This window comes from Geospiza fortis, unplaced genomic scaffold (genome assembly GCF_000277835.1).
Source record: "Geospiza fortis unplaced genomic scaffold, GeoFor_1.0 scaffold40, whole genome shotgun sequence".
Taxonomy (NCBI): domain Eukaryota; kingdom Metazoa; phylum Chordata; class Aves; order Passeriformes; family Thraupidae; genus Geospiza; species Geospiza fortis.
Window position 1 is genome coordinate 12572779 of NW_005054297.1, and position 26686 is coordinate 12599464.

Genomic DNA, 26686 nt, shown 5'->3' on the forward strand with positions numbered 1-26686 from the left:
TATGTTTTTTCATTAAATGAAAAACTAATACGCAATTTTCTCTGAATAGTTATGTAAAATCAACTGTAGAAAATGCAAAAAATCAATAAAACCAACCTGTATCTATAGAGACAAGTACTCCTTTCATATCTAGGCCTCCACCTTAGTATAGGTAGATGACTATTTGCCTTTACACACTACAGATAGTTCAATTTATTTTCAAGTGTTTGTGTTGCAGAAAATTGCTATGAGTCGGTATGCAACCTGCATAGCGCAATCTGTGTCTAAAACTGCCATCTACAGGGTTTCCACCTTCTTCAAAAATCAGTTCTGAGTTTATCATGTTTGATTATGCAGACTGTCAGCTTAGCCTAATGTAACAACGCACACTGCTATGTACTATTTCATTAATCCTGGAAGTTACATATAGAATAAAATTATATAAAGACTATACAGACAGCTGCAAAATTAAACACAGGAACAAGGAGCCGAAAGACAAAATGGAAAGGTCCAGTCAAACAAGGCCTCCCAAGTATCACTTTATCATGTTAACCCTCCTCTGTACCCAGTAACAACTCCTCAGGAACATTTTTTGCCCATGCTTGAACACTGGTTTGCTATTGTGCAGAGTATCCAACTTTCCAGCTGTTAAGCCAAGTTTCATGCTTCCTTAGCTCCCTCATTAATGAGCACAAGAGAATATGAGCTCTCATTTTACCACTTTCAGAAAATGAATGAATGTATGGGAACCAACTGCAGCTAAGCTTTGGTATAATACAGACAAAGCAAATCCCTGATGTCTAGATGATGCAAAAAGACAAAAAATCTACAACCTGTAACAGAAATTTCATGGCACTGTGGCCACAAAATTAGTTTAACTTAAAATGGAAAATGGGTATAGATGTGAAAACAAATTATTCCATGGGAAAGGCAGAGCATGAATTCTTCACATCTAAGTTACTGCCCATACATGGGATAAAATGTGCTAGTGTGCATCTTTCACTGAGGAATTTATTATGATATGCCAAACAGCAAGAAAAATTAATATTAGAAATACAAGAAAGGGCTGGAGCCATAAAACCTTGTCCTGAATATTATCTTAGCTCATTTGGCACATTGCCTGTATGTAAAATGAATCAATTATACTTATTCTACCCCACAGGAATTTGGGAAGAAGCATTACTTTTAAAATGTAAAATCTCATCCCCTACATATAGGGAGGAGGGAGCCAGAAAAATTAACCCATAGGCATTTTGTGTTGGACAGCAGATCTATGAGGTAAATATAGTTAAAAAGAAGCATTTAAAACATCCAGCTCCAGTGGATCTCCTGGCGTTTCAATTACTTCTCTGCAGAAAGAAACCTTTTTCTCTCAAGACAGATGCAAGATAAATTCATTAATGTTTGTCATGCTGTGATCCCATAAAAATGACTCCCACAAAAAAAAAAAAACGCAAACAGGAGAAAGACATTAATTCTGTAATCATCACAGAATGCAGGTAATGTTCAGAAAATAAAAGAAGGGACACAGCCTGGACTAAGAGCTTGCAAGAAACACTGAACTGTGTTTTTTGAGCTTTTCTCAATTTTTGTTTGTTTTCTGAGCAGGTTCACTCCTAGGCAATGAATACAGCAGATATCTAGTGGAAAAATAGTGTATGACAGTGTAACATTACTTCAAGCAGTCTTTTTCTCGTCTGCTTTTAATTTGCTTTCTAAAGCTTCTTGCTACCATGATCTTGTGGCTTTTGCAGTTTCAAGGGAACGAATAGTTTAAGAAGTAAGAGGAAAGGATTTCAGATGAGCAATCATACACAGAGAATTCACTGACCTGAAACAATCTTGAGAAGACATGAAAAGTATAGACGGCACAAGATCCATCTGTGTCTGACAGCATCTGATTGACGTGGCAGCGCCAGGCTTGCTCTTCATCATCGTACGGCACTGGCTGGAAAGCTGCCAATATGGCAGAAAGAAAGGGGGAAGGAGGAGGGGAAGTCTGCACTTCTGGGAAACCATCCTGTTCTTCTTCATCTTGGCTACAAACAGTAAATAACAGAAATTACCTCCTCAGCAAACTTTTTAGGAAGAAAACACCTTCCTTTTGGCAAGAAGAAAAAAAATAAGAATTTTGGATTCAGAATAGCATTTTGTAAAATAAATAACAGATCGACTAAGGTAACTATGAGCCAAGAAAAGAGTAAGCAGTCAAAAACTTTTGCTACTGCAATATATTAAAAATTGCTTATATTCTCCAAAATTTACTACTGCATGTCAGTTCTACACAGAACTACAGACAAAGACATCTGGAGGTTATATATAGGTATATATATGCAGCACTATATATAAGGACACCAATTGGGAATAGGCATCTTTTTCTTGCCCCCAATAACTGAAGTAACATCCCATTCTTCAAATTTTTATTGATCTGAACAGATGGTCCACCAATATCTGCAACAAGTTTTAGCCTTCCTTAAGGGAAGTACAAGAGCTCATTTGGCAATGTAATAGTGCTTTATAGCTGTCTTAAGTAACAGAAGCAAATGGAGATAGATCGAAACACTCATTTTTATGGGCAATCAGTTTAACGGGCCTTTGTTCACAGAACAGTCCAATGTCATACTTTCCATTAGGCACCAAACATCCAATAAAAATATCAAGCTATAAATTAATCAATGCTATTACTTCCAATCATTAAAATAATGATTAATCTAAAATATTCTATATTACAAGGGATGATACATTTTGACATTTCTTCTTGTATAACCGTATGTAGGTAGCACAAATATGTGTAGGAGGATTCCAAATATACAGGTAGTTTATTAAAATAATCTTTTAAATCACATACAGTATTCCTCTATGACATCTGCCTCATCCACAATAGCACTAAGTACATCTTAAACAAGACTTAAACAAATCTTAAACAAGAAGTATGGGTGCTGGTTTCAGATACCTTCATTTTAGTAGCACAAAGCTCAAAAGCTAAGACAAATCCCTTTTGATTATCATCTGTAAGCGAAGTGTCAAAAAATATTTTCAGATATTTCCTAACTAGTGTACCAGTGCTATCACCTCTGTCACTCTTTAGACTAGAGCTAGGGGGTTTTTCATTTGCTTGCTTAGTGTAAATTAAATACAACCTTGAGGGATTGTTCAGTTGCAAATGAGGAACTAAACTGCTCTTAACTGGTACCAGCCTTGAATTCTCACAAGGCATACACAGTAGGTCATGTATGGGATCACAACAGACAAGTTTCTGTCTCTCCCAGTAAAACCTTCTCAAGCAAATTCTTTTGTATCTCCTGATGTCCTCTTTTCTGAAAAAGCCTCCTTAAGAGATCTCTCTGGAAGAATAGATGTCAAATCTATGTTCCTATATATACCAAGTCTCTCTATTATTCAATCTAAACTTCTGAACAAATTTTAAATATGAACAAGCCTATGATCAATTTGGATTTTTTTTTATTCTTTTAGTTTGTGATTTTACTTGTTCCTTTTGTTTGTCTTGTTTCTTTTCCTTCCTTCTTAGACTTCCAGGAGACTTAGAGTTTCACTTTAAATATGATTCAACCAGTTAGAACTAACTTTAACTTTCCATCTCAATAGTTATTTTTGCTTTCCTTATTAAAATGAAAAAAAAAGTTATTTTACTTTAAAATGTCTTAGAATATAGAAATATACAGGAGACTTATGAACCTTAATGATGAAAATAACCCTTGAGGAAATTCAAAACAAACTGACCTGACTGCTACAGGAGCTTTGATTTAAAAAAACCAACTTTTTCTCCTGTTTTTTTCATGTCTTTGGGTACTGCTCTAAGTCAGAGGAGGTCAAGAGCTTTTCTCTGTTATACTGTTTGCGGCTAATTTTTCACATTTCTGTTCTACTGATGGTGAAGAAAAGTGCTAATTTCTTTTATTCAAGAATTTTCATATTTCCCTGCACAACGGTTTTCTTGTACCAGAAACAATTGCTGAAAAAAATATTAAGTTTAGGTGCTATAACAGGCAAAACTGATCAACCATTATTTCAGATATGCAAACTATAATTTTATATTTTTGTATTATGGGATTAATGGAAATCTCCATCCAGAGAAAAGCCTGTTTGATAATGCACTGATAACATGTAATTTCTGTTACTTATAACCAGTATTAATCTTACCTAGACAAACCTGAGAAGTCAGCTTCTTCTTCCTCACATCTCTCATCTAGCTCTTTCAAAGCAAGAGTGACATCCTCTTCACAGACAGATTCAGAATAGCTTTCAGGAGCTGCTGCCTCTACCAGTTCTGGGGTTTCTTCCAGCTCCAGAGACTCGTGACAGACCAGACATTCTTGCTGCTCATGCAGTAGGTACGAGCCAGTGTCTTCACTAGCAGTGCTAACCTGTTCATCCCTCACTGCTGAACTGCCTTCCTGTGAATCACACATCCTTTCATTAGTGGTACTGTCAGGGTCTGTGTATTCTTAGCAGTTTTTATTATGGTAAACTAACAGTTATAAAAGATTATTTACAAATACTTTAACTATTCAGGTCTTTGGCTTGTTCACACAGCTTTACTGGGGCAAAGACAGGCAGCCTATTTGTAATGTTTATAACTTCTGGTAAACATTAGTATCCTAGAATGTGACTTATATAGAGCAAATACAATTTCTCAAATACATTTAATTAAATCTGTTAGAGAATACTGATAGAAAAATATGCAAACAGCCTCAAACTTAGTGAGATCAAACAAACCCAAGACTCATGTTTTACTTTTCTAGGTAAGCGTCAAAATGACTGCCTTATGCTTGCCTTTGGAGTCTAGTGCAAGTACCAGAATACTTTTTCTCCTTTCCACTCTCCATTTTAACAAATTTCTGAAGCATAACTACTTAGCAACAGTGTAATAGATAAACAGTGGAAAAGGGACATTCCACGGTTTTTATTATTTTGCCATTACTACAAATGTGAGCATCTTTAAGCGTTTTACCCTGAATCTCTAAATGCAGGCTTTCATTAACGGGCAATTACAGAGAGAGGATAATTAAACTCATGTAGGTAATATTAAAACAACTCTTTCTCCCTTCCTCCATTAGCATTATTATATTCATTAACATCACTATATTGAACAGACGAATTAAGATTCAGTTAATTTATGATGAATTAATTTTAAACCTTTATATTAGATTTCTCTGTGGAATAAAAATAACACTTGCTATGTCCTAAGGACACAAATTACCACATATTTTCATTCTCAGTATGCTGGTCTTCCTCTACTGGCATATTCAAAACTGGTCAAGGAACCTTTGGACAGCCTCTAAGTATACACATCATTTCATGGTTTTCAGCAGTTGAAACAGATCCTCTGACACATTAAATAACTGTATACATATCAGAAAAGACAATTCAGCTTTAAACAGAACCACATAATTTTCTTTCACAGTGATCCTTACCAAATCTCACTTTGATTATGGCACTCCTCAATGTGACACTGCTGCCATTAGACACAGCTAGTGACTTCACTTATTATGCCTCTTTTGTTAAAGTAAAATCTGGATTTTTTTTTCACAGAAGAGTCATTTTGTCCTACTGAGCAGCTGAGGCACATGGGAATGCAGGGCACTTTTACAAAACCTCAGCAAAATACTTTGGGTTGAACCAATGGTCCATTTCTGTTACAGGTGCTAACACAGGATACAGAATTGTACTGATCGTGACTGGTAAATATACACATGAGAGATGCACTTTTTGAAAATATGCTTATTAATAATAAATTTACTGCCAAGTTTAAATCTTCATAGTGCTATGACTCCTGATTTCATTTTCAGTGTGTCATTGGACATTACTACGAGTATGAATATTCCTTAAGTATCTTAAAAAGCTGATTTATATAGTTATGTGGTTACCAATGCCACAGAACCTTGGGAAAATTACTTCTACTAAACCTCTCCCTCACAAATCTACAGTGCAAGCGAGCAAAATAGAGAATCATCTTAGTCAGAAACTTTGATATGCATTAGCCTGTAAACCATATTTTTTGAACAAAATTATTCTTTTCAGAGGGACAGTAAATTCTAAGTCTAACTGGAATGCGAAACCTCTTTTTTGCATTTTCTGGGAATCAGCCAAATACATTTAAGTAAACAATTAATTTAAATACAGCATCCCTATGAGACAAACAAGGAACTCAATTCATTTAACCAGCACACTCCTGTTTATGAATAATGGCTTCAATTTTTCCCATACTGTCTTAGATAACTTTGATATATACTTATTTATATTAAAAACATTTTGATAACTGACAGTTGGCATACAATGAAATGCTTGTGCTGAGAGAGCTTTATACATAAAGTACAGGAGTACAGGAAAAAACAACTGCCCTATGCTACAAGTTGTACAGTATAAGTATTCAGAATAAAATCCATTTTACTGGCTTCATAAATATTTCAAGATGAGTCAATAGTGTGCATATTTTCAAGCTCATTCTAGTAAGAGGCATAAGGCCAGCTCACTTTTTGGGCAACAAAATCCAACCAGATAGCTAAGTCTTGTAGAGTAATAACTGTGAGTGTTTGAATTCTGCTTGAAGAAACCTGTATAGTTGTCCAAATCTCATATTCTAACAAGCACAAAATAAACCTGGAACACATCATATCTAGTGAATGCATTTGTATGCACCTGCAGTATTTTTTTTAATATACAGCAATTTGTTCTGAATGCTGCCTAGTCAAATAATTATTTTATAGCCCAGTTTAAATGTTTTCCATATTTTAAAATTACAATGGTGCTTTTTTGTCTGAATATTTTCACCTGCATTATAGCAGCATAGTGATTTTATAAAGGGAGCTGCAGAAGAACAATGAATTCTAAGGGCAGGCTCAGAAAGAACTATGAAAATGTAAAAATTAGTTACAGCTGAGGATGTACCACACACCAACAAGGGAGAAGACAGGAGTTTTTTGTGGTGAATTTAATTCTTTAAAATTCCAGCTTATATATTGCTTCTTGCTCCTGAAATCTTAACATAAAGCATCTATTCTGTGTGCAAAAAGTTCACCCAGATAAGGTGTTCTTCCTCAAACAAAATTCTTTTGTATCAAAAATGGATGCTGTAGATGAGCACAAGAAGTGACAACAATTTGTCTGACAATCTAAACACAGGTGCTCTGCAACAGCTGAGACAATTTATCAACAGCAGAGTAATGAAACGCTTTTTTTAAAAAGCATTATAGATAATCATAATGGGAAAATGTGGGGGAAAGCATTTTATGAGCATCACAATATTTACGCCTGTAAAAGGTGAGGATTTTATCACAGGAAATCAGCCACTCTCCCTTTATTAGACTCTTTTGTTACAGTTGTCTTCATTAAATATTAGCTGCATCTGAGGTCTGCCTGCTAGTAAGAGCAATTTTTCTAGTAGCAAACAGGTAAACTAGAGCCTTTAGAAAATTGAACTAGTCAGTAGATTGTTTGAACCAGGTTGGCTGAAGACTCATTCTTAAGTGTCAACAGTGCACTCACTGGTTAGTCAAATAAACATAGGAGTGGCTTAATTTTCTGGAATACTCAATAAAACTTCATGCATAGTTAAAGATAGGATTGGCTAATACTATGCAAACAAAAATAAGATTGCTACTATCATAAATAATTTTAAATGAAGAGATAAGAAGTCCACCTAAACCAAGCCACTTAGAGAAAAATTGTAGCACATGACAGCTTGTTTTAAATTAGGGATGTCTTTTTAAATCATTCAAACATTTGAAAACACAATAAACTGAAGTACTCACAGATCTGCAGGCGGCCATTAGCTTGAAATCTGTCTCAGTCCACATGGGCCTTTCCAAAAAAGTACACCACTAGCATCTGTAGTTCTTACTAAAGGATTATTTAATGGAATCAACTGCTAACACAGCTGGCCTGAGGTTTTATTCCCACATAGCACCAATCACAACCCAAAAGAAAGCAAAAAACAAAAAGGGGGGACAGGGGGAGGGAAATAAAAAAGTATTGGAAAGAAAATGTCGCTCAAGAAGGATTTCAACCATATCAAGTAAAAGCATTTTGAATATTAGCCTGTTTCATTCTGCACCATGAAATGATCATGATCAGCCCTTCAAGAATATTTTTAACCTGTGGTAAGTTCCCTCAGTCCATCCAGAAAGTCTCCATGCTGAGGGAACATTTTGTAAGAACATGCCAACAGGTTAGAAATATTAAAAGCAAATCAACTAATCACTGTAACAGATGAAAATTCAGTTGAAAAGAAAGCCAAAGTTGCTACTAAAACTAGAAGGAGCCCAAATCAGCCATGCACCAGCCCACATTTCTCCCCACCTCAGGCAGCTGGTTGCTAGAGTTATCTAGAGAAGAAGCCTCCAAACTTGGGGTCTCAGTTCTGATTTGAAGCACCTCTTCTGTTCCCACACTGCTAGTGGAATCTTGAGACTGAAGTGATAAACCAGCATGATCTGACACTGTTTCATCTATGGCAGAATCACTGATTAACTACGACAGAAAAGAAAGAAACAAAATTCTTCAAAGGAAACACAAATTTCAGGTAAAGAATACATTACTTTCAAAATAGGTTGTTTCAGTATTGTTAGCTATTTGAATTTATTCACATATGATGAATTTCACAGTTTTACACTATAACTATTACAAAGCATCACATGCATTTCTGCAACATTTCACTTTGGAAAGATGCTTTTCCTTTAAGGAAAACTATTTTCTTTCTTGTTTTCAAGTTCTTTTTGCTAGACTGAAACCCTTGAAAGGCAGAGATTTTGTTGGGAGCAACATTAATACAAGCTTTGCCTAAAGTCCGAAAAGCAACATACACATCAAGCTGCTCCCTATCAAGTCAACTTTTTCTTAATTTCATTTATGCAATGCAGAGAGACTTTTGAGTGGCCAGCATTCTTGATCTTCCTACGTTAAATGTACAGAGGTTTCAAAATCCATAATTAATTTAGCAATTTCTGTGCTTAGACCTCCATATGACCACTTAATGCTCTTGATCTTATTTAGCATTTGGAGTGGTTTTTTGATCTAGAAATCCACAAAGATACACACTTTATATATAATAGATGCAATTTTGTGCTTATATTTAAAGAAATGGAAGTGTAAAGATGCTAAACAATTATTAGTGTTCTAAAATTATAGATCTAAAATTATAAATTATGTACCACCAATGTCATAAAGTAACTTTATTCCTTCATTGATGAAGGAAAAAAATGAACAAGAAGCTTAGCCACATTAACTTAGTTCCTTACTATGTCACTTAGGCTGAAAGTGTCAGCCACACTTATCCATTAAATGTGCTAGGGAAAGCTAAAGTTCTCAGATTTCTTCCACAGAAAAATGACCTACCATCTGTGAACGAGACAGTATCTGACTTGCAGTCAGTGCTGCTTCTTCTTCTGAAGACTCATCAGTATCCTCCTGGTTGGTCAAGTTCAAGCTGGGTGTGCTACCAGAGTACTGGCACTCCTGAAGGGACGGTGTGTCTCCTTTGTCAATGCTGTCAAGAGAGCGCCTGCGAACGCCCCAGTTGAAGTTGTCCATGCTTTCACCCTGGAACAGAAAAGTATGCACACATCTGGTATGTACATGTTTCAACATAATTAAGTTAATACACAAATGAGACAGAGAAAACATGAGTACTGAATGCATCATGAACAGAGTTTCAATCAGCCCTTTAGTTTTATTAAAATTTTAAGTACCTTGGTAAATGCTTGTAAATAAAATATATGGCAAAGGAAGTAGAAATATTTTGAATATCTTCTTGGAAAGTAACTCAATATGTAATCTAGAACTACATCAGTATTGATTTTATAATCTGACTAGAAAGTACAAACACATCACAGACAACAACAGATGAACAAGCCAGGGCACCAGGCTGCAACTTACCTGCAGCTCCTGGTTAGCAAAAAGGAAAACACATATAATTAGAAAGAACGAGGACAAACACTTAAAGATACTCTAGAGCCAGGGAAAAATGTTTTATTACATAGGATTTGCCAACAGTAAAAGACTGATTCAAGCTCTGGAAAAAAGCTTAATCAAAAAGCTAGTATTTAAAATAATGTCTCTTTCTAATGAGATTAAAAAAAAACCACAACAAACTGACAACAAAACACTAAAATCAGCATGCTCATGATACATTTTCTCTAGTGTAACATGTAAAGCAACTGTTCCAACAAACATTGATGAAGTTCTTTAACTAACACACATGAATCTATACTGACCACATCCGACTGACAAAACACTATCAACAATAATTATATACAGGGTGTAGAAAAGATGATGTTGTCCCTAACTGTTTTACCAGCTACTTTGTGTCAGTTTTATGAAGCGCACCCTGAATACCAATACCCCGGGGATCCATGCTTGTGCATTTTCAAGCTGGGATATTTGTGTTTCAAATATCCATCATACTAAGTGGCATCCATATCTTAAAAACACTGTTATTTTAATTCACAAGTACAATAATGATCTTTAATTTTCTCAAGCACTTCATCAACCTTCAACAATTCAGCTAAGTGATAGGGAAAACCTGGTGAAGTTCACTTCACCAGTCAACAGTTACTGTAACACCACATCTAGCCCCAAACACGGCTCCAAAAGTGCCTTAACAGTATCTTTCGTGATGACTTAAGAAATCACCATGACTCATTAAACATGCAAACTAAACATTTTGTAATCTCTTATTCTCTTGGTGATTTCTTTTCCTCGGAAGAGGATGAAAAGTTATCGCAAAGCAAAATAATTTCAAGTACAACAAAGTACTACTACTGTGGGCTGAAGTACTTAAGTTTAATCTGGATATTAATGTTAATGCAAAAGCCCTAGTTCATACTGTTGGCATTTAATTATAAGCAATAAAGAACATTCTATATTTTTGGTGAAAAAATAAGCCAGAGCTCTTTATCTAATGTTTTAATACCACTGAGACTCAATGCTGAACTTGTATTCAATGCAGGAAATGGTGTCTGAATAGTGTGTGTTTACATCTATGCAATAGACCATAATGAGCCTGTACTTTTCCTAGAAGGTGCAAATACTGGCTGAAGTGAAGCAATACACAGGAAGCAGGAGGAAAGTGAGATAAAACTAAAGAATTAGGGGGGAAAACCTGTAAAGAGGTCTAGAAAAATCAAGAGAGGAACAATCAGTGTTTAGATAGGTAGATATTCTTAGTAGCTTGTGGACTCATGACTAGCAAGGATTTCCTTTACTAATTCAATAGTTTGCGTAGACTGTAACAAAACCACTGCAAGAAACTATAAAACATTCTACTTTTTCCTCCCCAGTCCTTTTATAGTCATACTTTTAAGCTTCAGCAAATTCCGGTCTGAAGCATTTTATTGATCTGAAACAAGTAACAGTTGTTAACAGAAGCTTCACTATTTCTCAATACTTATTTTTGTTTCACCTTCCCTCTCTCTTTTTGACAGAAGAAGTAAAGGAAATACAAGAACTGCAACATACCAAATATAATGTAAAAGTCAAAGCGAACAATTATAGAGAGCAATTCAATTGTATATAATGAGATAGTGTATCATACAGTTTGTTACTTTGAAAGCCTTTCATCAAGTTCTCAAAATCCAGAAACATATCAGAAACAATGATTATGCCATTTTCTTAACACACTGTCCATAATTAAGTTTTCTCCTGCATGGTACCCAGGTGCTCATGCTGACATTAACTTACACTGTCATATCACTTCACTTTCAGATAGTCACTTAAATCCTTCCAAGAAACCTCAACTCTTCCCTCCAAAACCAGCCAACAATTTGCAACAACTTAACCCTGCAAAGTTTTTGGCCCAGATTTCTCTATCTAAGCTCCATCATGTCATAAATTTTTCTGAATTGGATTAGCTAGTAGGGCTGCCAATTCCTTGGAATTGCACCAACACAGCCTTACTTTTAAAATGCTCTCAAATGGAAATACACAGAAGAAACCCCAAGGTCTCACCTCCGCATCTTCCAATTCAACATCTAAAAAGTCAAAGTCTTTAAAAACTCCAAATTGTTGTTCACTGGTATTGTCTTCTACAGCCACTTCCTCCTCTTGAATCACTTCTTCTGTTGCTGAAATTAGACTAGTTTGTTGATCTCCAACTTCCAAGTCTTCATTAGAAGAAAACACAACCTGCAGACACAGGTAAAAACAGAAGTAAGAACTTCCAATTTCTGTAGCACCAAAAGTCAGCTATCCTGCTTCCTGCCATTTAATGGAATTAGTGGCAGGCAGCGTGTCTACCCCTGTACTGATAACACTTTGCTTCAAGACTAGTTGGATTTTAAACTACATCTTGAAATTAGTGGTATCGTTCTCTCCTTAATGTAACATAGAGTTACAAAGATATAAATGGAGAGAAAAACATATCAGCCAAACTTCATTATCATAACCACAATATCAGTCAAATTTAAGAACAAAAGAATCCATCATAATAACCATCCACATGACACAGACCATATTGTTTTCACCTACAAACTTCTGTGGAAGGACTGTACACCTTTAAAAGGGATCCAGTACTGAGATACTGTGGCCTTCACAAATGACAATATTCTGTTTATTTCCATACACTGTTTTTTAATATGTCCAGTTCCAGCTTTCAGGCATCTATTTTTATTTATTTTAGCTTCTTCCACTAGATTCAAGATCCTTCTCCCACCAATATTTTCCTCAGGTAAGAACTGTTATACCATAATAAAAAATATGTTCTACATGATAACCAAGGTAGGCTATGCCCTCTGTTTTAAAAGCTGTCAATGTCATCACTACCATCAAGCATAGTACACCAGTGGGGTTCTTTACACAGAAGTAAAACCATCAACCTGTTTTTACTCAACAGTTAAGACTGCTGATCCTATAAATAACTATGCTTCAAGGTATATGACCCATTGGTTATTTTCAATGATATGATATTTTCAATACAGCACCAACACCCTTGCAGTCCTCAGCTACTGCTACCCCTTCATTCAAAAGCATCTGTAATGGACTAGGTAGAGATGTAGTCTCTACTACATCTCTAGGGGAGATCTAGTTCAATTCTCTTTTCAAGCCAAGACAGCCATGCCCACTGGAGTCCTTGAGGACTAATAGTAATCCATTACTTCTGGTGCTTCTTTTTAATTTTTTGATTGCATTTGTGAACGGCTGAACCAAAACTAGCTTGTCCAAATCCACTGTTCATAACTTCACCAACAACTAAAAATGCAATAGCATTCTGCTAGTTGAGTTCAAAAACCAAAACAAACCACCATCACCACTTACCGAAGGATTCTTGGGAAGACCAGAATCTGGACCACACAGAGAAAGCACATTCATTAACTTCTCCCTAGTCCTTCTCTGAAACATATACCAAAGAAAATCACATAGCATGGCAGCTGCTGGAGGTCCAGGTAAAAACAGAAAACATTTGCATATTCAACTAGTCATATTGCATATTGACATCCTCAAAAAACAATCTTAAAATGTTTTACTTTTCACCAGTATCAGCTTTTAGTTTATGCCATATTAATTTACTGTTTTGCTATGACATAATACAGACTTCAAATAACACTTCAATACATTTTTTTTAATACATTCACAAACACTGCCTCTAACATATTTATAAAGAGTGTTTGAGGCACAATGTACCTGAGATGGCTGTGGTCTCTTCCAGCTGACAGGTACCAGTGCATTTGAATTGGAGCCTGATGAAGTTGAAGAAGTGCTCCGGGTCACAGCAATGACTTTTGGCTTCCCATTTCTACCAGCTGCACTGTGTTGATCACCATATTTATTCCCAATAATTGGTGTCTAGCAGAGACAACAAACACTTTCTTAAAATTCTATATTAATAAAGACTACATATTTGACTTTAGAATTTAGCATTATATGAATTGTAGGAGGGTTGGTCTGTTTGTAAGCATTCTGTAAAACCCATGTCTAATCCACTGAGCCTTGGTTCACTGGGAAATACAAAGTTGAATACTTGTACCCTATGCAGCAAGGGCCATTCTTCCCACTTGTGTGGCATTGAATTATGCACATTTTATGCGACAATCCAATTATATTTTAAAACACACTTTAAAACCAAATGCGTTCCAAGTTTGAAAGATGCAAAGCTGCTCTGTAGAATCATTCCCTGACATGAACAAATTGTTTTCACAGACCAGCAACTTCACAAACACACACACACTTCTGAAAAAACAATGATCAAATTCAACTCTTTTGACAGCAAATGCTAACCCAATGAACTCTGTGGGAATTTATCTTATCTCTCAATTATCCACATGCCCTGAAAGTTCAGTAGTGAATGTGAACTGCCAAAGTAAGTAATGTTCCTAAGACATCTATATCTCCTATCATTATCTGGAGTCAGCTTCAGGCAGGGGCTCTAACTTCCGATCACTTCTAAAGTTTCTACAATTTTCATGTCTCTACATTACACTGCAGTCACTTGTCCCTGCTCCCCTTTTCAGATGTAGAATGAGTATCATTGGTGGCAGGGGGGATATTTTAACCACAGGAGGTTTTTCTCCAATTGTATCCCTCTTATACTGAATTTCCTACATTTTGTATCCTATCCCCTCCTCTAAATTTCCTCCCGCTTCCAAATTCATGCCAAAACTGCAGTACAGGGTTTTAATCCTCTCAGCCCTTGAATGCACAGCCCTTCATTTGTTGAAAGCCTGGTGTGTTCAGCTGCAAGCAGCAGCCAGCTGCATTGTCTGCTCTCTGACATAGATGAGATACCCTTGAGAATAACCTTACTGACTTTCAGTAATTCACTCTCCAGATATTCAAAAGGGGAAAAGGCAAACAAACATCATGAAAGAATTTGAAATTTATCTTCCAGTATCACTCTCATTTACAAGTACGTAAAACTTCAATATCTGCCATTCTTAAAAACTTATAAATGTAGAAGGCTACAAAAAATAACACCTGAGTTTGTAACAGCAAGTCATAAGTTTATTGTCATCTAAATATAATAATTACCTCTGATATATCAAAATGAAAATCTAAGGTCTTCCCAGGTAGCTCCTTGGAGACATTATTAAAAATTTTTGTGAAAGAGATTTCTGGAGATCCAATGTCACCTCCATAAGACTTTGGAATATCATTAGGCACAACAAGGCTTGCTGATCGAGACACCACCAGTTTCAAAATATTAAGGGCTTCCTTCCAATATGGACTCTGAAGAGAACATACATAAATCACACAACAATCCCTTCAACCAAGACAGCAATTTTTATGTACAGTAGCATTTTGTAAGAATCCCCAACCCATGGCTGAAGGGGCTAGCACAGGTGGGAAACTTCAGACCCTGAAGTGCCAGGAAAGCAGTGGCCATCCCATGGAGCATGGTCAAGTCCAGCTAAGCAAGCTCAGTAGCTCCAGCTCACTGGGCCAGCCACAACCAGACCAGAGTCCATGTCCCTCCATCCCTGTAGTTACACCATGTTTTTTACCATTGTCTAAAACTGCCCTGTGAGACTCAGGACACAGAAACTGAGAGTATTTAACTATCACTTAACTAGAGTAATTGATAGCACTTAAACTAACAATTCCACCTCTGGCCATCTTTAATTATTTTACAGTTATGGGGAGAGTAAATGGAATTTGAAACAAGCAAAACTATTCCTTGAAACACATGAGGAAATACAAAAGATTCTAACAAAAGAAGTGAAAACATTTACAAAGTTTTTAGTATCAAACCAACGGAGTGCTTAAAAAATGCTATGAAAAAGTGTGAGAATATAAGAGGCAGAGACAGAGTTAAGTGGACTTAAAAAATGATTAAGACAATGTAAATAATTCAGTGGTTTCAATTACACACATTGTGAAAAGAATCAGAAGAAGAGACAAAATAAAAGCAGCTTTGTGCAAAGATTAAGATTTACACTCCCAGAAATGCAAGGATTCTGCCGGAAACTTAAATCTTCCAATTTTTGAGATCAGCATGATGTCTGATATTTTTTTTACTTAGGAGGCCATGTTTGTCAAAATATTATTTTATTGCATTAAAAAAAGTAAACAGCCCTTTTAATTCTCTAAGTAGTATATGCTTTATGCTTCTTTGTAGATAATGAGAGCCTTCAATAATCTCCTCAATTTCTGTGCATCATAAGCATAAAAAAAGGAGTCTCAAACTGGAACTATCCTGTAGCAACGGAGATTTATTTACAGCCATTGTCACTGCAGAGGACTGAAAAGACCCAAAGCTTAGTATAAAATTTAAACAAGACATGATAACTTATGATCTTTTCTTTTGTCATTTACAGTAACACAATTTATTTTATCAAAAATATGTTAAGACTTCTCTGGAATATTTTTTTGCTACTACCATCTTTTGATAGCTTACATCTAAGATTACATTCCATGGTAGTGTGGGCTTACATAGAAAGCTCAGAGAGGGGTTAGAGGTGAAGCAAGAAGCTACCAGGCCATAAAAACTATAGCTAATGCTAATCATTTCATTTTGCCTAATGCACTCTGACTGGAGCACAATATCTAAAGTACATATCCATCAATAACAAAACATTCAGGGAACATGACTTTCCTGGTTAATTATGATTAAACCATTTGACTGAAATACATTCAGCAATAATGGAATTCAGAGAAAAAAGAAGTGAATGTTGTGCACTGAAATGGTTTTATGCTCCAGGCATTTTTATAAAATCTTCAGTAAGATACTAGACTTTCTTCTGTGTAATAGATTTTCAGTAAATTTGTGTTTCGAGTACAAAGGCTTAAATTACCTAGGGCAAAACACTGTGGTTCATGTTTTGGGGACTTTCTTTAATAAAAAATGTACTCAATTTTGTTAAGGTGCACCTTCAAGTTCCTCACAGATACATTACTGAGAGTGATTTAAATATACATTTAACCGTAAAATTTTCTTTTTAAAACATGTACACATAAATAAAACATTTGTCCAGTTTAGCAGTAAACATTTCCTTGTGTTTAAATAGCTGAAGGATCATCTTCTCTAACTATGTATGACAAGTTGCCTACGTCTGTACATAGATGCACATTCACCCAGATAACGTGTGCCACCAGATCCAAACCACATTGGACAAATACAAAAGCATCTACTGAATTAAGTACATAGGGAAAAAAACCTCTGGAATCTGACTACAAGCAACTTTTTTATATCTGAAATAAATTCCCCCCAATACTCAAGTGTAATTTCGATACCATTTTGATCATGAGCAGACAGGCTTCTACAGTTCTTCAGAGTACCTACCTGAACATATTTACCAATAACTTTTATGATTTCCAAATTAAACTGCTTCACTGGAGCTGTGGATAGATCAATATGACTCAGAAGACTGTAAATGATCTGCAGCAAGGACTGTTGCATACTGGATAAGCCTTTCTCTAACAGCTAAAAGAAGGTTTTTAAAATATAAAATTTAATTAGGGCCTTTAATGGTAGCAAAAAGTGAAAGCAAACATTAAAATACAGCTAATTTCTACACACATTTATTTTTCCCTTCAAGAAACTTAAATGTACCACTTCCTATTTTTCAAGCTTTTGCTTTAGCACTATAAAACAGTAATGCAACAGCACAATGGTTTTTGTCCTAATTCATTTTTCCCCTGAATTTTGACATATTTTTAGCACAGATTGAAAGCATCTAATAGTAAAACATTTTTCACTAAATAAAAGTTCATACTAATTCAAAATCCTAAAACTGTATGAAAAACAATTACAGCAACACCTTAAAGAAGGCTAGTAAATGCAGTTTTACACCCAAAAAATGTATATATATAGTAATTTGTAAGAACGAACAAATTTTTTAAAATGTCTCCATCAGTTTGAAGTGATACACTTCAAGGACAAGCTCTACAAGCTTTTCATACAAAGTACTTAACTGCTCTCCTGTATGAATGGCCAGCAGAATAATATACTGATTTCTGTAATTTAAATTATCTTTTTCTACATTATGCCCTACTTACAAATGAACTTTGCAATTAGTTTTTAAAGTTGTGATAAAGACATGTGTACCTGGCTAAAGAAGGTCCCTTAAAATTTTAAATTAAGCTTATTTTGCTAAAGCCAAGACAGTGTATATTCGTGTAGTACAGAATATAAACATCTACTACCAAACACCATTCTCATAAAAGAAGATCTGTCATTAGAGGGATTCTAATTTCAAGGTATTTATAAATTACTGCACTCCAAAATGGCACCTTTTCTACATCCTAGAACATTTTACTAATATTTTCCTGTTAGAGAAGATATGCTGTATTCCCCCTGATATTCAGCATCATGAGAAAATAGTAATTGGCAATGAATTGTCAACATGAGATACTTCCAGTAAAAATTTACCTCTGCAAGATAAGTTATGAGGTTAAATGTGGCATCTGAGAAAGAGTCATGCAAGTATCTACACACTACATTAATCCAGTTAGAACAGTCTCTGGAATAACTGTGTGTACTGTATAAACTCATCATATGAGCCAGGTTGGCAAGAGTTGGTGACTTCTCCTCTGCACAAACCTGAAAAGCAAAACCATATTTAAGTATATTAGAAATATTTTTTTTAAAATCCAAGCATTCCTGAGTCATTATGCACTTTTCCCAAATTTCACTCTAAGATTTCATTTCTAAGATTTCACTTCAGTTATTTTCTAGTAAGTGAAATCAAACCAATCACACAAGCCTAACCTACAGTTTCTGTTGAATTTTGATACTGTGGCACCCATGTTCCAAGTTTATCTATTCATCATACACTTGGTATGATCAACCAATATCCCTCACTCAGGTAATACAAGTCTTTAAGGGCAGCAGTTTAAGTGATTTCTGCACTTGCATCAGAAACATACTCTTTGAGTCAGCCTGTGCACAGCCTCAGTGGTTTAGTGGCTCACATGTCACAGCCTGAGCAGCCAGAGGTGTATGCCTGCATCTCCTGTGCTACACAGCTCTTTCCTATTCCCCTTCCCACATTCTTCCTTAAAAGAAAGACTCTGTCAGGCCAGCGCAACACCATCCTGGCTAACAGCTGGTGTGCACCACGTACTGCTTTAACAGCCACTGCAGTTCAGAAATATTTCAAGGTGTATTTTACTGTGTACAAGTAAAAGAAAGAACATACAACCTTTTCTTCTCTACCAGTAAGAATCACTTTCTTCTTGTAAGAAAATCAGGAAGCACACTTAAAATGTGATTAGGTTAACATTCAAAATTACAAGCAGAAAAATCAGAAAAGTAAGAAAAAGTAATTGATATCATTGGCAAGAAAATTTGTTCCTGAAATCTAAATTTTACACAATAAACTACGAAACAAACAAACTCAGGGGTTGATACAAGGTCCAGGTATATAAATTTGACTGGATCACATCTTCAAAATATGGCCTCTTACAGTTACATGTATATTACTATTAGAATCACATAGAAGCATTAAATAAGGGATCCCAAAAAACAGAGAAACAATGCTGGTATATATATCCTCCTGGATACTTCTCCAAGCATCACGTTACATACCTTTGCTATCCTGTCAGCTGTTTCTTTACAAAACTGAGTTGGATTATCAAAATGTTGTATCAGATGAGGAAGTAGGCACAAGATGTTTAGGGGAAATCCTAAACATATACATAAACAGAGTTATATGAGTCCTTAAGGTTTTTAATGAATTAATTTAATGTGAAACTAGCCATTATTTAAAATTCTGACAGCATGACACATACTTTCACACAGATATATAAATTATATATACACATACATTTACCTCAGTATGAATATATGAACAGTGTATACAGATATGTCTGTGTTAGGTATAAAAATGCATGATGAAAATAAAATCATTACTGGACCAATTAATCAAAACTACCATGAAACATGTGACTATGTCACATTGTTTTTAAAAATGTGTAAATAGGGCTATTTGAGCTAGTTAGCATAAGATAATGAAAAAAAATACACAGCTCTTAAAAGTCACTTGCAAACAATAATCGATGCATAAAGTTTACATGCAATCTTGCTTGTGAGATAATCATAGTCTGTAATGTATTCCCACTATGTAGCAGTGTAATACAGACAACTGCAGAAAGCATTTTACAGGAGTGTTTCTTTAAGGCAAATGAACAATTACTACTGATTTTGACTGTACTTAATTCAATGAAAAAATATATTTTTATCACATATTTACTAAAGGTACCTGCTAACTGAGAAGGATCCACCAAAGCATGCCGGGAAATTGTGATGAGTTTACTGAGGAGATGAACTGTCATTTCTTGTGTAGAGGCTGAAGTAAAGCCTTTCAGGAAAAGCTGCTGAAGGCCTGGAAAGTTATTCCATTTCAGTTTATTCTGCACCTCTTCTATCTTTTCCCGACTCTCTGATTTATCCAGAGGCATGTGAATAAGAAGCTTGTTGAGTAGCTTGAGAGCCAGCAGGTATTCATACTCATAATCTGACTCCAGCAACGAAGCTGCGATCCAAAATATGGTGGCCATCAAGTTGACAGGGTCAGTAGTGGGCTGCACATCATACATCCCTCCCTCTCTCAGGGAGGAAAGGCTTCTAGTCCTTGCCAAACTTCCACCATGATTTATCCTTCCATCCATTATATCCAGTGTGTTGCTCCGTCGCCGGTCGCCTCTCCGCTCGCTGATTAAATTCAGTCTCAAGGAATTACTCCTTGTATTGCTGTAGTATCCCAAACAACTGCCACTATTCATGGGACTTGTGCTTAGATTTATCTGTCCAGTGCTTTTTCTATTAGCTGCATACTTGTTTCCCATTACAGATTCATGGTATGAGGTTCTAAAATTAAATTAGTATTATATATTATTACATGCAAAATACTTCAATAACAAAGAATTTAGAAAAAGGGAAGAAAGAAAGAAAGAAGATATTACACTAATCATATACACATGCAGTATACTCTGTTTCATCACCCTAAGAGCATTATAATGCATGTAAATACAGGATTTCTGTATCTATTATTAAAATATCCTTACAGCATAAAGACAACACTGCAGCATCCTCATCATTTCAACCAAATCTATTTGTTACAATCCCAGAATACCATAAAATTACAGTAAAGTTGGAAAAATTAGCCCATAGCATGTAAAAGATCATGTGTAAGTGATGACATAGCATCCCAACTTATTTAAAGATGTGATAAAAGTAGGGAAATGAATGAATTAATACAATTATTACCATGTATTTGTTTGAGGTATCTGACCTAGGAAACCCAACACCTTCCTATTCTGATACTGAGAAATTGAATGTATTCCTAGAAATCTCAGCATTTTCAAAAACTTTGCAAGGAAATCAAACACATACAGATGTCTGTACATTTAGGGATTTTTTTTTAGTTTGATAAAAAGTCATCAAGGTAACCACTCAAACTGTAATGAGATACACAAATGACTCAGGCTGTTCAGTTACACTTTTTATATATGGACAACAAACTTGAGGCCTAAGACAGACCAACATTTGCAGAGCCTTTAAATTCAGTAAGTTTAAGAAGAACTGACAACATTTCAGAACTGAGCCATAAGAAACTTCTTGAACACCATTTTTATAAATTTAAATTGAACCCAAGAGGGTAAATCAGAAAGGCAATAAGATATCCTTTACAAGAAATCTAGATTCTTACAAGTTTTGCTTGAGGCAGAATGATAAAAACATACCAGAGCAAGCAATTTTGCTATATGGATACAATTATTCTGCAAAGATGATGAGAAATTATTTAATTACATTCATAATACAGATTTTTAATAATTCAAATGTACAAAATGCATAATAAAGATTGACTAGTAAAGGAACTTACTGAGAAAGGGCAGAAAGCAGATCATAATGCTTCATGGTTTCAGCCAATGTATCAATAGCAGATTCTAAAGTCAAAAGCAGCTCTATGACGAAACCCTGGAGAAAGCCACAGGCCATTATAAATTATGCAATATGCACAAGGAGGATCACAGAAAATCTACTGAGTAGTAATATAAAAATATAAAATCAGTAGCAGTAAACTACATGATTTCATGCTTCAATTAGAATACAATCCTCATGAGACAGCTCAATTTAGCAGTATAGCTTCAAGACAAGGAAAAACTTCAATTTATTTATAAGCATTTACTGAATTCTAGTTGGCATTATTTTTAAGGATGGATTGAAGGATGAAGTCATTCAGACTAATTTTGCAGTATTAAAAGATTAGACAGACTCTTAAGATGTACAATGTCACTAAGTTGAATGATTGTTAACACTTTATCAGGTAAAGTTCTTAATAAAAGAAAACAAAAATAAATAATTTCTTATATGGCTGATCTCAGTATTCTCTAACAATGAAAGAGGTGGCGTCTACAGTAAACAGATGTATCAGACTCTCTGAAAGAGCGTCTTGCTGTAGAAGAGAATGTGAACAACTTTTCCTCAGTTAATTAGGTGAAATTCAGGAAGTGTCATGATTACAACTGTTTTACATTTTAAATATCTAAAAATAAAAAACAACTGAATAAAACAATGCTTTTGAATTTTGCTAATAAAGCATGCACATCATTTAGGCAGACTTAGTTTTCTAATAAAGTGGGGGCAAAATTTCAAATACCTGAGCTTCTTCTCCTGCATCTCCAACAGTTTCCACTAGTCTAGAGAGAACATCCGAAAGTGTAGATGGAGTGAGAGGCTGCTTCAGAGCCCTGAAAATCTGAAAGGACCTCCCAGCATAATGGCGAGAGGAGCATGAAAGAGCAGTTTGCAAAGCAACTTCACTGAGACGATGTTCCAGTTGATATCCTCCTATGAAGGCAAATAAATAGTCAAGAAATGCTTTATAAAAAAACTAATCCACTTGAATTTACTGAAGAGTAAATTGCCACAGTCATTCCCAAATTTAAAATATTCTCACATCCTCTACATTTTTCTCAAGAAGTATTAGTCTCAAAAATCTTTACAGGAATATAAACATGTACTCCAAATACTTAATGCTAGAGAGACTTGCAGACAATAAAACACTTATGATTAGAATATTAACTGTTCACAATAAATTAATAAGATGTTTTATCCCATTCCTAAAAGATTATATTTAAATCTGTCATAACAGAAACATGAAGTTCAATACACAAGAAAACTATTAGAAGTAGCAATTTCCTAGAGTGATTTTATAGATAACCTATGCATTTACACGTGTTAAAAAGTATTTATTTAGTTTGCAGTCTTGCATATTTGATCATGTATTGTCTGTTTTCTAACATACCTGAGCTAGACTGTTTAAATATAGATACCACATGCTTTAAAAACACAGTTAACTGTTCAGCACTCTTTATATTAGGGTTCTTGGCTGAAACATCTTCATGATTCCAAAGTGGGCCTCTTTTCCTAAAAAATATAAAATAGAGTAAACAGAATATAAAACGCCGCCTTTGTTCTTAATATTATTTAAACCTGAAGGTTAATTGCAAAAGAATCTACTATGTACCACATAAAAGAAACCATCTAGAAGTGCAGGCACAAATTGGAAGGAATTTTGACAACTGACCAATATTACACAATATACAAGAAGTTAAGACAAAGCGAAAAGCAGTGTATCAGTTCCAACTGAAATAACTGAGTAAGAAGATGGAAGAGATGTTATAGTATATAACAGATATAATAGATGGAAGGTATAGTTATAGTATAATAAATAGTTCTCTAAGAAAGAACCAGTACAACTGCCACCATTATGCACTTCCTAACTTCCTTTCTTCCTAATTCCTTTCCATCGATACGCCACACTATTATACATTTAGGCTGAGGTAAAGAAAAAGTATCAAAGCATGGAGGAACAGGCAGGATTTCAGATTAACACCATCTTGAAAGCTTAATATAAGCTATCATACAAACTGCATGAATGTGGATGATTTTACCAAGGTCCTGTGCAACAAATCCATCATTTTTGAATAGTCAGCTCTCTACTACTAGGTAATCCCTAAACTGCACACAAATATTGTAGCTCTCCAATCATCTCAATGTATTCCTGCCCTAATTCAGAGTAAAACATGGCAAAATACTTTTAAACAGACAGGACTTGAAAGGATGGTCAAAATTCTCTGAAAGCATTGGAAAGTTAGAGCTTTTCATATGTGTAGCACATAAAAACACTTACTGGTGATAAAACAGACACAGAATTAGAAAACATGATGCTAAATAGTGAGAGGTTTGCCATTTTTCCACAAAATATGTCTCAACAAAAATAAAAACTGAAATCTTACCTTGAGGTAATAAATTCTATAAGGGTTTTCACTTTTTCATCCTGCTCTACTGAAATGTCAACCTCATTGAGGATTGTGGTGTGCAGTTGAGAAATGGCAGCACTTGTATTTCCTAAACTGATGCTAGAAGAGGTAGAACTTGAACTAAGCCCTGAGTCTGTCATTGGGGAGGGCTGGTAATCAGGTATAAAATCATGAACACCTGCTGAAATTGAAACAAGATGATTATGCACTTTTAAGTTGACAGTTAATATTAAATATAGAAAAAGAAAAAAAGAAAAATCTAAAAAGATCAATAACTTAGTAAATGTAATGAGAATACTTAAAAGAGAATAAATTAATGGATGCAATAATTTCAATGAAATCAACAAGTCTCATATATGCAAATTCTTCACATTACTTATATGACCTTTAATTGGGAACTGCTAGATCCCTTTTTAAAACCGCTGTATTATCCTTAATTTTGTACCAATAGTATCAGAGCTCATCAGCTTCTGAGGCATCTCAACTTAATCAACAAAATTATACGGACTATTTCTTACTAATGAGCAGACTTTTTTTGGTAAAACCCAGTCCCACTGTAACTGACAGTACTTGAAATCACTGAGTATTACCTAGTGAATGGACTCTGAGCAGAGCCCCTGTGGCTGCACAAAGTTTCTCTGAAGTTAGCTTAATCTTGTGGCCAGAAGATTTTTCTCTTCCATATAAAGAATCATGTGACAATAAAATACCTCTGCAGTGACTCCTCACATTGCCTTTCTATCCATCTATGAAGGGCTGAGGGAAAGTAAACTACCAAGGAAAACTGGCAGGGCCTTTGACTGTAGCACTTGTATTTAAATAAGCTTAAGACTCACTAACCCACCACAGTTTTTCACTATAAAACCACAGTTTGGACTGGGGTATTTGAGCTTAGCCGGCTCAAATAACATTTAAAATTAGCTTGTCCAACCTTGTGCTAGGCGTGCATTCCTGTAAACAACTTATCTAATCCCCAGCTGGAAATGTTTGATGCTGACCTTATTCTATTTTCTATCAAACATCTCTGTTTTATTGTGTTCTGTTTAGACAGTTTTATCCAAGCCCTTAAAGATTAGGAAGGGAATGGTTTCTGTATGCCACTGTGTAGATGTACCATTAAAGTTCTGCTGAACAGATTCCTATAAAATAACCCTTCCACTATACATAGTGGAATTTAATTCCTCATTGCTACAAAAAACTAAATTCACAACTCATACAACTACTTTTGCTAAGTAATAAAACTATTGCTGATGTGAACAAAAGAGAAAAACCAACTATACAGCAATATGCTGCCACCTACTGAAATAACATGAAATACTAAATTAAAAAAAAACCACAAAGATCTATTTCAATAGAAACTACAATACAGTCTCACCATCAGAATATTCCCTTCATAAAGAGATACATAGAAATATAAAGTATACTGTATAATTACAATATTGTAAAGTTAAGGGGAATAATAAAAAGTAGTATCTCAAAAAATATTCTGATAGCCAATAAAGGATGCAATCACAGCTGACAAAACTTGGAAATTTTAACTTGCTATAAACAAGTAAGAGATGTATCTTCTCGGTTTTTATTTTCAAAGGCATCATGAAAACTGCTGTATTAAAGTTCCAAAACATACATCTCCCTCTTTGATTTCCACTACTATTCATCATACAGCTGTGCTCCCTACTCTGATGACTGAGCATGAAGTGCCAATGAGAACTCTATTCATTTTGACTTCACTGAAATACAAAGAAATAAATTTTAATGGCATCAGGAAAATATTTCAAACAACAGAAATCTTATTAAGGCCTGTAAGAAGAGGTAATTTCCCATGTTATTTTAACAAGCAACATGTAATAAATCAAAAGCATACCTGTGAAAGTGTAATCTAAATGGGTAGTTTGTTTGACAGTAAGCACCCTGGACTCATTGAACTCTCTGTTTCTGAGTAGGACAGAAGCAACAGACTGGACATTACTGCCAGAGCCCATCACTATCAGCAGATGCAAAAGTAGTCGTTTACAATGCTCATAGACTTCAGGGTGACCGTGGTCAAAACCTAACACAAAAGGAAAACAGCAAGGCTTTATGATATTCGAAGGGCATGCTGAATTACATTATTTTAAAAACAGCAGTATTCAAATTGGTCTGCTATACTTTACCAAGTAACAGATATAGAATTCTCTAAACAGTATTTTTCCAGTGCTTCAATATAGAAACAACAGCATATAGTTTAACAAACTGTCTATTGATCTGACTAAAATATATCTGACAATCCCATGCAAGGTTAAAGTACAAAGTAATTTTAAGTAAGAAGAATTTTAAGTAAGAACTTCATTTGTGTTCTGTATGAAAATTATTACACTTAGAAACAGAAAGGAAAACATTGCATTTTACTGTCTTCTACAAGAGGTAAAAGTGACTCCTAAACAAAGTGCCTTAAAACAACTCCAAAAAAACCTACATTGTTCTTCTTAACCTGAAAGACACTTAACTGAAT

At 35.0% G+C, this 26686-nt stretch overlaps 1 protein-coding gene across 12 annotated transcripts in view; it reads right to left on the reverse strand.

The window, feature by feature from the left end:
- Positions 1-26686, reverse strand: part of FRYL (FRY like transcription coactivator) — a 151018-nt gene that overhangs the window by 15462 nt on the left and 108870 nt on the right. For 4 of the 12 annotated variants that reach the window (XM_031065844.1, XM_031065565.1, XM_031065940.1 and 1 more), the window contains 18 exons: positions 26060-26245; positions 24172-24376; positions 23178-23299; positions 22530-22720; positions 21753-21847; positions 20130-20737; positions 19457-19554; positions 18299-18469; positions 17210-17350; positions 14959-15156; positions 13615-13776; positions 13249-13323; positions 11944-12120; positions 9874-9882; positions 9334-9537; positions 8299-8469; positions 4141-4394; positions 1811-2018 (listed from right to left, as the gene is read on the reverse strand). In XM_031065844.1, coding sequence (XP_030921704.1) covers positions 1811-2018; positions 4141-4394; positions 8299-8469; positions 9334-9537; positions 9874-9882; positions 11944-12120; positions 13249-13323; positions 13615-13776; positions 14959-15156; positions 17210-17350; positions 18299-18469; positions 19457-19554; positions 20130-20737; positions 21753-21847; positions 22530-22720; positions 23178-23299; positions 24172-24376; positions 26060-26245 — 3275 coding nt within the window. The remainder of the gene's footprint in view (positions 1-1810; positions 2019-4140; positions 4395-8298; positions 8470-9333; positions 9538-9873; positions 9883-11943; positions 12121-13248; positions 13324-13614; positions 13777-14958; positions 15157-17209; positions 17351-18298; positions 18470-19456; positions 19555-20129; positions 20738-21752; positions 21848-22529; positions 22721-23177; positions 23300-24171; positions 24377-26059; positions 26246-26686) is intronic. The other 8 variants (XM_031065875.1, XM_031065670.1, XM_031065908.1 and 5 more) reach the window with 3 other exon arrangements.